The sequence below is a fragment of the Mastigoproctus giganteus genome, chromosome 10 (assembly GCF_048544385.1).
Source record: "Mastigoproctus giganteus isolate SK-2022 chromosome 10, ASM4854438v1, whole genome shotgun sequence".
In the NCBI taxonomy this organism is placed as follows: Eukaryota; Metazoa; Arthropoda; class Arachnida; order Uropygi; family Thelyphonidae; genus Mastigoproctus; species Mastigoproctus giganteus.
The window spans coordinates 158,075,664-158,088,331 of record NC_143584.1 but is presented as its reverse complement, the minus strand read 5'-3'; the positions used below and the strand labels follow the sequence as shown (position 1 = coordinate 158,088,331).

General features: G+C 36.4%; 1 protein-coding gene across 1 annotated transcript in view; it reads right to left on the bottom strand.

Annotated features, from left to right (window-relative positions):
* LOC150079407 (G protein-coupled receptor Mth2-like) overlaps positions 1 to 11,153 on the bottom strand; it is a 37,744-nt gene extending 26,591 nt beyond the window's left edge. Inside the window, exons 1-2 of the mRNA XM_090383054.1 lie at positions 11,040 to 11,153; positions 4,146 to 5,034 (exon numbers count right to left, since the gene is read on the bottom strand). Of these exons, the coding sequence (XP_090239180.1) occupies positions 4,146 to 4,903 (758 nt within the window). The 5' untranslated portion in view covers positions 4,904 to 5,034; positions 11,040 to 11,153. The remainder of the gene's footprint in view (positions 1 to 4,145; positions 5,035 to 11,039) is intronic.
* Positions 11,154 to 12,668: the final 1,515 nt, after the last annotated feature.

Sequence of the window (12,668 nt, the reverse complement as noted above, 5' to 3'; positions counted from 1 at the left end):
AATCGCAATCGATAATTTTGGTTTCCTGTTTTATACTCTGGCGTTGAGAAGATCCTAAACTAGAAATAACAAATCTATCCAAGTGAATAGTTTTCACAAAAGCCTCCTTTTAATATATTTTTCATTATAAATAGCATTTAACAAATAATTTTTTTTAAATTGGAAAGTAATCTAAAAAATATGTATTTCACCTGAAAATTTTCAGGATTGCTTTCACAACCCTCCTTCCCCATCATCTCCAGGTGAAGGATTTTTAAAAGATGGCAAATCTAGCGGAACAAAAGCACGACTTGGAATGTTCCACTATATAAAAAGGCATGTAATGCCTTTTTATGCAATCAGTGGTCTAGGTAGCATCATAACATGTTTCACTACGTCCATTATGTAGTGGAACATGCTCCTCCCATTCGGAAATGAAGTTGTTTCCTTTTTACTACAAAAGACAGAAACTTTCTTTATGACTAGCCAGAAATAAAAGTTAGCAATAGGATAGCGCCTATTTGTCAGAAATTAGTCTACTTCACGCGGCTAGGGATCCTTCCTAAATTTAGAAGAATCAGTCAGTACCAGGCAGAATCCATGTAACTGCGATATCAGATCGAAAACAGAAAGAAGAGCCGAATATTATTTCCGAATAAGAAGCTTTACATTTTAAAATAATTACACAAAAAAACATTCATATCATTAGATGCACTGTTTAGGCCTGGACCTGGTTGCTATGCTCCCCTTACGATGATACCTGGATATGCCACTGCCCCCGCCCACCGCTTAGCAATGTCTCTGTATTAGAGTGGAACCAGAGAAATGTTAAAATGGAAGCAACAGCATTATTGTTCAAGCTCACTGGACGGAAAAATGGTTAACCTAGTGTTAATGGGACCTTTTCATGAAATGGAGATGGTGGTAGCATTTTCTTGTTTGTGTCTAGGTGCTTGTGAGATACACGTCCCTTGTTTTCATTCTGAAAAGGTAGTATTATCCGGACTTCTTTTCCATTAAGTGTCCACTCAGCTAAATGTACAGTTCCCTAACAGCATAAAATGGAATGGACATCCATAGTACACCTTTGCTGTGTATATGGATGACCGCTTTATTTTTCCGGGGAATCGTTTATACAAACAAGATATCAGAATATATTATACTTGTATTTACAGAAAGTTGCATCTCTAGATCTGTCACAGGAAAACTCTAAATTAAATTATATTTATATAAAAATGGTACTTCAATGTTATGTTAGGTCAGTAAAATTTCAGAATTTGTGCTTCTCCCATCCCACCTCACACATTGCATAAAAGTACTCAAAAAAACAAGTTTCAGTACATGTTCTGAAACTGCATATTAGTAGTGTTGTAAGATTTAAAATCTTACATGTTAATATTTTAGAAATGAGTGAGCTTTATTTAAAATAAAGGTTAGAAAATAGCAAAATAGGACAGTAAACATTTTCAGTCACAAATATTATTCCAGGTCACTCACAAGGATTAAAAATTAGACAAGGTTGAATTAGAGAAGGGAGCGGTAAACTATTAGCAATTAGAGATACTTCAGACATTTCAGTTCCCACCGTGGCAAAGAATAAACAATAACAACGGGAATGGAGACAGGACTAATGGCGAGCAGGTGCGAATATCTATGGCTCTGAGGAACAAAAGGGCTGTAGACTGAACATTGTGGGACATCCCTTTGTCCGGTGACACCGAGATATCGGCCAGGTATTTGCGTCTGACTGTCGGCGATGGCAAAGTTGTTAGAGCAATGTAAAATAAATCTGCTAAGTTTAACGAGGGATGGCGAAGGTGACGGCGAACTTCAAAGCAGCGGATTGCCTGGGAAAAATTTGGAAATTTATTAAAATGAGCTATGAATATACAGCTTGAGAAATTTTAAAGGACGAATAGGAAATGATGAAAATAAGACAAAATGAGAAGATTGGCTAAAATCTGAGAAAATAGGCATGCCCGACATAAGGAGGCGGTACGGAATTGAGATGACAAAAGTGAGTGAACGGGGAGAAACAAAAACAGATACACAGTTGAGATTTCGTTGGTGTTTTTGTGAAGATGAGTTAGGAAAGTGACACAGTTGTTTTGTCGGTGTTTGTGGAAATGGGTTAAAAAGAACACAGAGTTGGGTTTTTTGTTAGTGTGGAGATGAGAAAAGGAAGACAGACGTGAGTTTTTAACAGTGTTAGTGGGAAAATTGAGTAATAGTTGTGTGGGATTAGATAAGTCCTGTCCTGTCCTGTCAGCTAGTTGAGAATGTTCTGACAAAGTTAAGATGGAGTAGTAAGATAAGTTTAAGTACAGTCAGTGGGTTAAGAAGGGTTAGATGAGTTTCATAATAAAAGAGAACAGTCGAGTAGTTGGTCATGGAAGAAATATAGTAGAGAGAAATAGCCTAGTCCGTCATCGGAAGGAAGTGAAAGTGGCCAGGTGAAAATAAGTGAAAGGAGGAACCTTGGTAAACCGAAAGAACCAGCCTTGTGAAGCTGAAAGTAGGAGCCTTGGTAAGGAGAAAATAAGCCTAGTCCGTAATCGGAAGATAGTGAAAGTGGCCAGCATGCAAATAAGTGTTGTGTACGGAGAGAAATAACCCTAGTCGACTATCTGAAGGCAGTGATAAAGGCAAGGCGCAGATAAGTGAGCTGAGAAGATAAAGTTGTAATTCCTAGTCCGCCAGAATACCTGAACCGAAGGTTAAGTAGCAGTATCGAAGGCGAGCCCATGATTTCCTAAAAGACACAATGCCATATCCAGACGCAGACTACAGACCATGGAGAAACTTGAAGTTCTGAGATGAATGCAGTTGGTAAACGATGCTGCCATTCCCAGACAAGGAGCTGAAGGCCCTAAAACGGAGAAATCCGATTCGTAAAATTAAGTAAGTGACTAGATATATATAGTATTCTCCTTCACAAATAAAGGACTGTTGGAACTCTAATATCAGATTAGTATAATGTTTAGAAAGATGTTAAGGAAAGGATATACAAAGATATAAATACTGTATATGCATAAATATAGAGATAAATTAGTTTTGGGTTTTGATTAATGTATAATTAGACATATGTAGAAAGGCAAAGGAGAGAAATTTTGAAATTTGATATTAGTTATTGTTTAACATATAGGTATGATATATTTTGGAAGGGAAGGGTAGGGAAATACAGAGAAAGAAAGAATAGCCTTATGGAAGTAGCTAACCCTTGGGACCAGCATTAGTCCAGAAATTGATGTCAAATGTACTATCTGTCTTGATTAAAGAAAGTTGTGAAGTTACATTCCCCAAGACAAAATGGGGCACTAATTAAATTAGAAATTAAGAGTGAAATTCCTAAATCAATTTATAAGGTAAGAATAAGATTTACATAAGAGAAAGAGTGTGAACTAAACCTCTTAAGTAATTATTGTTCATGTGTGGAGAAGGAAGAAACTAAAATAAGTTTATGTAATGATATTGATTGAGTTATATTGAAGTGGATAACCTTGTTTAGAGTAAAACCACTGTATTTAATTGCCATATATAATTGTTTAACCCATAGACAAATTTGAGAAATAATAATATGTACTTGAGAGTTGATAATTTTTATATTATGTATATAAGTGTAAATAAAATGTTATGTTATATATTAATATATGTGTTGTTTGTCATTCTTGAACACTCAGCCTGTCCGAGGGGAATTATAAATAATTAAGAAGTTCCCTCGAATTTGGAATTCTCCTGTAAAGTAAAGTCAGATGTGTAAGTGGGGAAATTAAAATAAGGTGGACAACACATCCTACAATGGAACAATAAATAAAAAAATTAAAATAAATAACATTAAATAAATATAAAATATATATCATTCTTCTTTTAAAATCCACCGCCCACAGTCTGCAGTACGTGACAAACGCAACTTCTTAACATTTCATTTTTTTTAAAAACTTACTATCCAACATTTGCTTTATCAGCGATAACATTTTTATTTCATTTTTTGAAATGAAATGAAAACAGAAAGACAATATTGAATACAATATTAGTTATCAAATTACAACTGAAAGAGGAAGAAGAATTTATTTGGCGCCATTAGCAATTGCCTGTATACAAATCCAAGATTGGTGGTTTTGTTACAATTAAAGAAAAGAAGTTTAAAAATTTCAAAAACATCTTACCTCCTTTGATGCTTTTTTATTTGGAGCAAAGACGTCATTTTCTTTACTTCTAGAAGTTTTATTGTTGTTAAGACGAACATCACGAGATTACTAAGCAAAACAATTCCAACTGGAGCATTAAAATAAATGAAAAAAGCTTGTGGGCTAAGCCAGCAGCGCTGTTTTCCCAAACTGGGACGATATTTGATGGGAACTGAGTTTATATGGTCTATAATAAAAGCAGGTAGTGATACTAATATAGTAGCTGACCAGGCATATGCTGAATATTTCCAGTATCTACTCTTCTTTCTGCTGCTGTCTCGAGAAGGTTTCATATCTACTAGCGTCCTCCAGATATCGTAAGTTAACACATTTGTCCAAAAGAAAGTTGCTAAAAAAGCTGCATGAATAACTATAGCAATTCCAATACAAGCACTTCTAGATATTTTCATACGTAATAATAAATCCAGTATCAAAAATATGAACACCACGAAAAGGCAACATGACAAAGACAGCAAATTTTGGCCATGAATATTACGAAATTCAGGAAGCCGTCGGTATACTACGATAGTTATCAGCAGACACACTAAGGAAAGCACCATAGCTGTTATAATGACAGGATAATATTTAACAAAATCCGAAGATTGATTAGGTTTTTCGGTCACGTTTAATCCTGTGTTGTTAAAGAATGATGAATTAACAGTTTGAGCGAAGGTATAGTTTGCAGTTGAGTTTTGAGGATACCTTTCTTCTCCTGGAACTCCTGTAGTTATCATCATTGAAACTATATTGACTGGGGTATTTTGGAACAGAATTCACATATCTGTAATGAGTAGGATACCGATAAACTACTTCAAATATGGGCAGTCAACTTGTGTCAATAGTATCCATATCAGCACAGTTAGAATTTCTGCAATAGATAAAAATCTGTTCAGTATAAAGGATATTAAAAATAACAGTATTCAACATTAGTAATAATAGCAGTAATAGTAATAATTTCATAGTTTTATTTTTCTGTTTTCCTAGTATCGCGTCTTCCCAGTCGAATGAATCTAGAGATTATCTGAATTGATTCTTTGGCTATAGTCTCGGTTAAATTGTGGAAGTGGATAGTTTGAAGAAATTCAAGGAAGAACCAGACAAATTCTTGGAGGATATGGATGGGGGAAGTGTGTGTGTGTGTGTGTGTGTTTTTTTTTTTTTTTTTTGGCTGATGCTGTATAAGCTTGCTTTCTTGCATCCTTTGTCATTACTACTACTATTTCGAAAAGGAAAGCGGGATTTATTCCATATTTGGTGTCTCCGAAAGTTTTTGCGTTTACCGCCCCCCCCCCCCCACAATTGTATCCATTCTTATCCTTCTTTAGGGTTCCCCTTGTTTTTTTTTCTATTTTCGCCTTGGGGGATATATTTTAATATTTCCTCTTTTAACCCAGCACTCTATGTTAAACCTTGCTTTTCTTTCTTAAAGGTTCACCTTGCTCTTCTCTGAACAAGAACTAGGGCAGCCCAGCCAGCGTTTTGTGATATTGTAGGTGTAATAAAGGCTTGCCTTCCAAAGCCCTAGGGTGGCAGAAGGCAACATAAAAATGAGTGGACGTCCCACCTCTTCGTGTTAGGGATGGGAACTAGTCAGAAACTCTCCTGGTGACTGCTGCTGGATAGTTGCTAAGAGCCCAGTGATACAATACAAACACAGTACCACACTGTATATAAACCCTACATAATACTCATGACCGGCTTAGCAGTTTCATGCTTTTTCAGTGACATTCGGAGGGTTTGTGGAAAAACGCCTGACCTGCCCACACAAGTCATCCTATATTCTGCATAAGTCTTGTAGCTTCCACTGGCCTCTCAGATCAACCAGCTGCTTCCGACCACAGGATTGTCATTAGCTGAATATTATTTAGTTATTGGACCACTCTGAATGTACTCGAGACATAATCGTATGTGAAAATCCCAGCAAGGTTGTAGTTTCTAAGACACTCATCGGCTCGTCTGGTGGCGACTCCAATACCATGTTCAAATTCACTTAAATTGTTAGTATCGCACTGAATTGCACACACACTATGTGCACTTCCCTACTATGTGCACATTTTCTTTATATTGCATGGAGAACACGTGATGTTTTTACTGAAGGAATGCCCCACTTCATGAAAAGGGCAGGTTTACATAAGAAAGTGGGAGCTTAGTTTATACTTCACCTGTAGTCCATAGTTCAGTACTTTCGCAAACTTTTTTGGCTTTGGCACATTATCTATGTCAAGAAAAATGCGACCCCATCCAGAATTTCGTAATTATTCGACCTCTCCCCTGATAGTAAATGCAACGGTATGCAATTTCCTTTGTTTCGAGCCAAAAACATGCTGACAGAGATACAAAAAAGGAAAATGTACCATACTAATATCATAATTTGAACCAATGCCATTTGAAATCAACTACGTCAGTTATTAGCGTTCGCTGGCCACCTACTATGAAGCATGTAAAAATAAATTAGGTAAATTTTTAATATATTACTCTTGATTATTGTATTTTAATAAAAAAAAATTACGAGTAATATCATCAATATTTGTAGTGAAAGGACATCATGGTGAAAACAATGCTGATATTATGTCAATCTGGCGACACCCTTTGGGGGACGACTCGGTACCCAGAAGTGTCTCAATACCCACTTTGGAAAGGTGTACTATAACTGGTACTCTTATTTTATGTGGTTAAAACGCTCAGGCTTTAGGTGAAACAAAAATAAAATGAAAACATAAGTCCCTCCACAAGAATAATTAACTTGGCCACGGAATTAAAAAATCCTATGAAATTATTTCTTTCCTGAAGTGAAGCAGTGAAGTATTTCTCAATTTCTGCCAGGGACACAAATCGAAACCGAAACTTTTCGTGGAACACGAAGTGGAAGAACAGCGACTGTAGTCGTTTTGCTGATCGCGAGGAGTTAACTCTAAGGATTATGCTAATCGAGAGACACTCACATGACATGCTTTTTGACACATTCATGTATTAATGAACAAGGGAAAAAAAAAAAAAACCTGTCATATTAGAGTCACCTTAGAATTAGCTCACATAGCCGTGTGTATTATGTTTGTAAATTGGGTGTGTTTCTTCGTTTTTTTTTCCTCCGGACAAAAAATTCTAGTTTCCGTGGGGAAAACCTTACTATCCTCGACTGAGACTGACTAACTCAGTCATGCAGTGGAAAAGGCCCATAAAAGTTCCTTAGGTCATTGACGCGATTAGAACTCGGGCCTTCTCTATACGGTGTGTGAAGAGTGATGATTATAACTATTGTTCTATCCACGAGGACTGATCAAGGGACAAGGTATTCTTGTATTGATTGCGGTCTCCAGGGTTACCCCTATATACCGCTGTAGCATCTGTAGGTTATTTATAGCCGGCAAGTGTGTGTGTAAGTGTGTGTGTGTAAGTATATATGTGTGTTGTGATGGTTGTTGTTTGCCGGCCCTGGAGTCTTAGCAGCCGGGAGGCAGGGAGCAAGCTACCTGCGTCCCGACTCCCGTCCCTAGCCACGTGGAGGCGCTCCAGGAACTATCTAAATTACACTTAGTGGGATTCCAACAAGTGGAATCCCGGTTATAATAAATAAGGAATAGGGAGGATAAAGTAGGAGAAAAGAAAGTAGCAGAAGAAAAGAGAGCAAAACACTCTCTCAGGAAAAAGAAGAAATAGGAAAGAGGAAAACACTAGTTGGAAAATCTAACAAGCGAGAGAGCTTGAAGAGGTAAAATTTTGAAGCCTGAAGGCTTGTAATTTTGAAAGAAAGATTTCCCCTAGCCGGGAAGGAAGCCCAACTTGCACCGACAAGGGGAAAAAGAAAAGTCTCAAGGAAAGAACATAGGTAATGTACAAGTGGCTATTAGATAGCCACTTAAAAGAATAAATTAAGATAAATAATAAATACTTATGTCACCGATATGAAACATAGCAGGAAACATATTAAATAAATAAATTTTCTGTTTATACTCCGGGACGACCAAACAGTCAGAGGAGTTGACAAGATAGGCAGAATACAAGAAACAGCACCGTATTCAGCAGTCACGGGATTGAACCCCGGTCACTCAAGGCACGTGTACTTATACACCCGCGCGCCTGACCACTAGGCTACGGCGGCCTACTTAACAAATTACACTGCATAAGCAGAGAGTAAAATATACAATATTTGCAAAATAAGTAATTAAAATCTTGGCTGAAAAATTAGTCAACCAAGAAATTAACAGAAATAGTCAACCAGAAGAAATGCAGAAACATATATACAAAACACAAAGAGACAAACAAAACTCACCCAAGGCAAAGATATGCCAAAGGCAAAACCAATAAATACTGTACAAATAAATTAATTAACCGAATCAAAAGCAATTCTAAATTTAAATCTAAGTATAACAAATCAAAATAATAAGTTAAGTATTAAACAATAGAAGAAGAAGAAATCTTTATTGCATACAAAATGCATATGCCGTACACAATACCCTTCACGGCTACAAGCCAGGGGTTTACAGTAAAGGTTAATACAAGGTAAAAGTCTAATATAAAGGTTACAAAGGCTAATACACTGCAATAAACAAGGATGAGATAGGAGAAAAAATAATCTTATTACTAATTATACAAGTGTAATGAAATGAAAGCAAATGGATAATTTACATAATAATTAATGAATATGCAGAGAAAATGTCTCTGCACAAGTAATCTAATCTATAAACATATGTACATAACCAGCAAGTGCAAAGCTGCTACCACAAGCTGCGAAAAACAAAACTTGTTTCAAATAACAAGACACGTAGAATTAACAATAATGCATAGGTAAGCATTAAAAAAAAAAAAAAAAAAAATGGATGGCAATTGCCAACAAAGCAATTGGATCTGAGAGGGCGGGGAGAGGTCCATCCCACCCCTCGGAACCAAAACCCATTTACAACTAAAAATGCTAGACCAAGAACTATATGGTACTAGCAAAAACCCAACTGATTGCAGCTGCAATCAGGCAGGAAAGAAAAATACAACAAATAATCAGCCCCGCAGGGAACAAAATTAAATCAAAACACAAGCAGCAAGAGAAGCAGCCAGCAGTAAGACAGGCTAGAGAGGAAAATCATCTCACTCAACCAGAACAGCCAACTGAAGGTTGGATCTGAGGGAGCAGGGAGAGGTCCATCCCACTCCTCAGAGCCATACAGACAACGCAAGAAGAGAAAAACTGTCTCTTCAACATAATAATGAGCTAACTACTGATCAATGAACAAATGCAAACCTATTAACAAATGCAAACCTATTGATCAATGAACAAATGCAAACCTATTGATCAATGGACAAACGTGAGCCGGTCCATATGGGCGGCTTACATTTGTCCATTTATGTTTTTGATATGGAATAATTTCTGCATCTCCATATTCTACTCGTACTTTCTTGTTTTCGTTTATCAAAAAGGCTATTGCAATCTGGATCAAACGCTTTCGCCGAAGATATCTATCCTGCGGGTGTATTGGCAGAAAGCAGCCACTGTATTAGCTGCAAAGACTAGCAGAGTGACTGCTGTTTTTCCACATATAACAAAATTCTTGGGTTCGAATCTCGTAGTGACTGGAAAAACTTTAGCATGGGAGAAACAGATTTCGTTGGTACTGAGCGAAGGTCTATATTTTTTCCCTTCCCTGAAGTTAACGGTTTTAATCCCTCAATCAGGAAACTGATTAGAAACTGGCCTTTTTACGAAATATACTAGTCTCATGATCTTAGCTACGTCAGTGCTTATTTTAAAACAATTTAACCCAATCAAGTGGCAGTATGTTCCAGTTCTTTAAGAATAATTGGAGATTTCTGGTTTTCTACTGAGTGTTTATACATATGCCCATGGTTGACTAAAAAACTCTCAGATACCACTTTGTATGTAGCTAATATGGAACAAACGCCTTCCCCTGTATATCCCATGTTAACGTCCGGGGTAATATCTTAGTCTGCCAGTCCTATTGGAAGGCTATTGTTTTTACGAGTATGTTTATGACAGGTGCATCTAACTATTATGCAACTGCAGTCATGAGAGGAAGAAATGATAGACACCGTTATAACTACTGATCAGGTTCGTTTAACAATAATAGGGTTTCACCAGAAGCTGAATTTTCGTCGAGGAATGTTTAAAGAAATTTACTATGATGATTTGAATCGTTCTTTATACGATTCAAATCGCCATAGTTCATTCAAAATTTGTGAGACGGCAAATCGTTAAATGAAGAAGTTGGATGGTTGTTGACAGTTGCAATAAGATCAAAAGTACGCAAAACTTCTCTAGTTCTATTTCAGAGGACTACCAACTAATTTTTTTTTGGTTGCAGTAACGTCTGGTCCAATACAGTTAGGGAAGGACGTTAAGTGGTTGTTTTCCATGAAAATTAATTGTTATAATAACCACTCTTCTATCACGTGATATTAATAATATAGTTCATTAAGCTTATAGCCAAAACAATTATACATTCAAGGTGACGTTTCAGGCAACTTACCGCTGCCTATCATCAGGCTAAACATTGGCTGCTGTCAGACTCCTGCTTGCCGATGCCACGTACCTATTGTGCTTTAATTGCTTTGTTAAAAGCTAATAAAATATATTATTAATATCACTTGGTAGAAGAGTGGTTATTATAACAATTAAATTTTAACTTCTGGTCCACCTACTATATTTTTACGATCATGACGGCTGAAGCTACTGTATAATTTCTTACGCCTAGATTAAAAAAATCTTGAGCACTCCGTGAAAGACCACATAGGAAAGTCAGAAAATGGTGTACTGTTTACACCTGCTTGTTCAATTGCTTTGTTAAGAAGTATAAATAACTTTTTCCCATTTGCTTACTGAAAAAATAAAAAAAATAAAATACATATATAATATTTACAGCTTACCTTTTCATCTCATATTAGAGACCATCCAAATTCGTGTTTGGTCAACGAGTTATCCTAAGGAAAGCACAAAACGTTTCATTTTTGTTATCTTGAATAGCGGAAGTTGAGCTAATAACCTTTCCGATAAAAACACTGGTTAGCGAAATACTTCACACTTGTTTAAATAAGTGACTGTACTGTGTCTTACATGTATATATAGGCAACCTCCTCCACTTAAAGCTCGAGAAGTGTTGCAATAATTTAGAGAGATATGAGTACCTTTGCCCTGAATTGTAATTGTACATTCCTGATAGGAAATGACGAGACAGGAAGGATGTAGAGCATTTCAGAGAAGGTGGTTATAACTTCATTATAAACACTTCCGAGTTGCTTTATAGTTTCCATCGGGGGGTACTACAGGGGGCAGGGGGAGTAATGGCGATCAAAATGTGTTTTTTTTCAGTCATTCAAAAATCCCACTAAAGTGCTCTAATCTTTCTTTCTTGAACACTGAATTTATTTATTCAGTGGTAACGACAGGGAAGGATTTATGCACAGGCGCTTGAGGCTCTAATGAAAGGGGCCGTCAAAAGGAGAAATGGTTCAGAGAGAGAAAGAGGTTCCAATTGGAAAGAAGCTGCCGCGAGAAGATCCATCTTTCGACTTTGCACAACGGCTCCTGATAGCATATTGCCGTCCCTGATTCACAGTGATGAGATTCACGCTGGAATTTTTAGTTGTTGAATTAATGAAAAAATCTAAGAATGATGTTAATTTTTCATTTCTAACTGAATTAGATTGCCATGTGGGTAAATATTATAAGTTTTATTTTTCGAATATTTACAGCTACATAGGCGCTTAACATTTAAAACAGCTGTATGCTCATTTCCATTTTTTTTTCGACATTTTAAACAACTGTCTCAGTTTTAAAAAAAAGTTTTAAAATTCTCATTTTAGTTTATAAGATTTTTTTTATAGGTTTCTGTGAAATTCGAATTTCTGAAAAAATTCGAGTATCCCCGGATTAAAAACCATGCTACCCTTGCCTGAGACCGACCAACTCGGCCACGTTGTGAAAAAAGACCGATAAAAATTCCTCTCGTCCACTCATATTATAACTATAACAATGGCAGTAAGATTCAAACGATACAAAGTTTCTACGTATATTAAATAATAACCTACAAAATTTATAGCTAAATTAAAAAATAAAATAACGAGCGTGACTGGACTATAAAGCTACTTATATTTACTTCCAGGGGATCACATCTGGTGAGTATGGGCTTGGCACACCCAGGTCCTGAGCTGGGTATCATCATTCTTTCCTTTTTTTTTGGTAACTCTCTCTCTCAGGGTAATTCAGAAAATTTTTTTTTGGCTGATGCTACAAAAGCCCCAGGCTTCTTGCACCGTTTGGCCACTAATAATAAATAATAATACAATTTAATGTGACAATTAGGTCAATAAAACGGCAAAATTCTTCAAAAAACATTTGCGTTCTTTGGAGCAGTTAATTCTTAACGTAGTGCGAATAATGGGCAGTGACTTTCTGATGACGCTAAAAAAGCCAGCTTCTTTAGCGTCATCCCAAGAAAAGAAAAAAAATTCACTTTAATTTGTATATCCTCTCTAACAGTTCGGCTAAACCTTCAG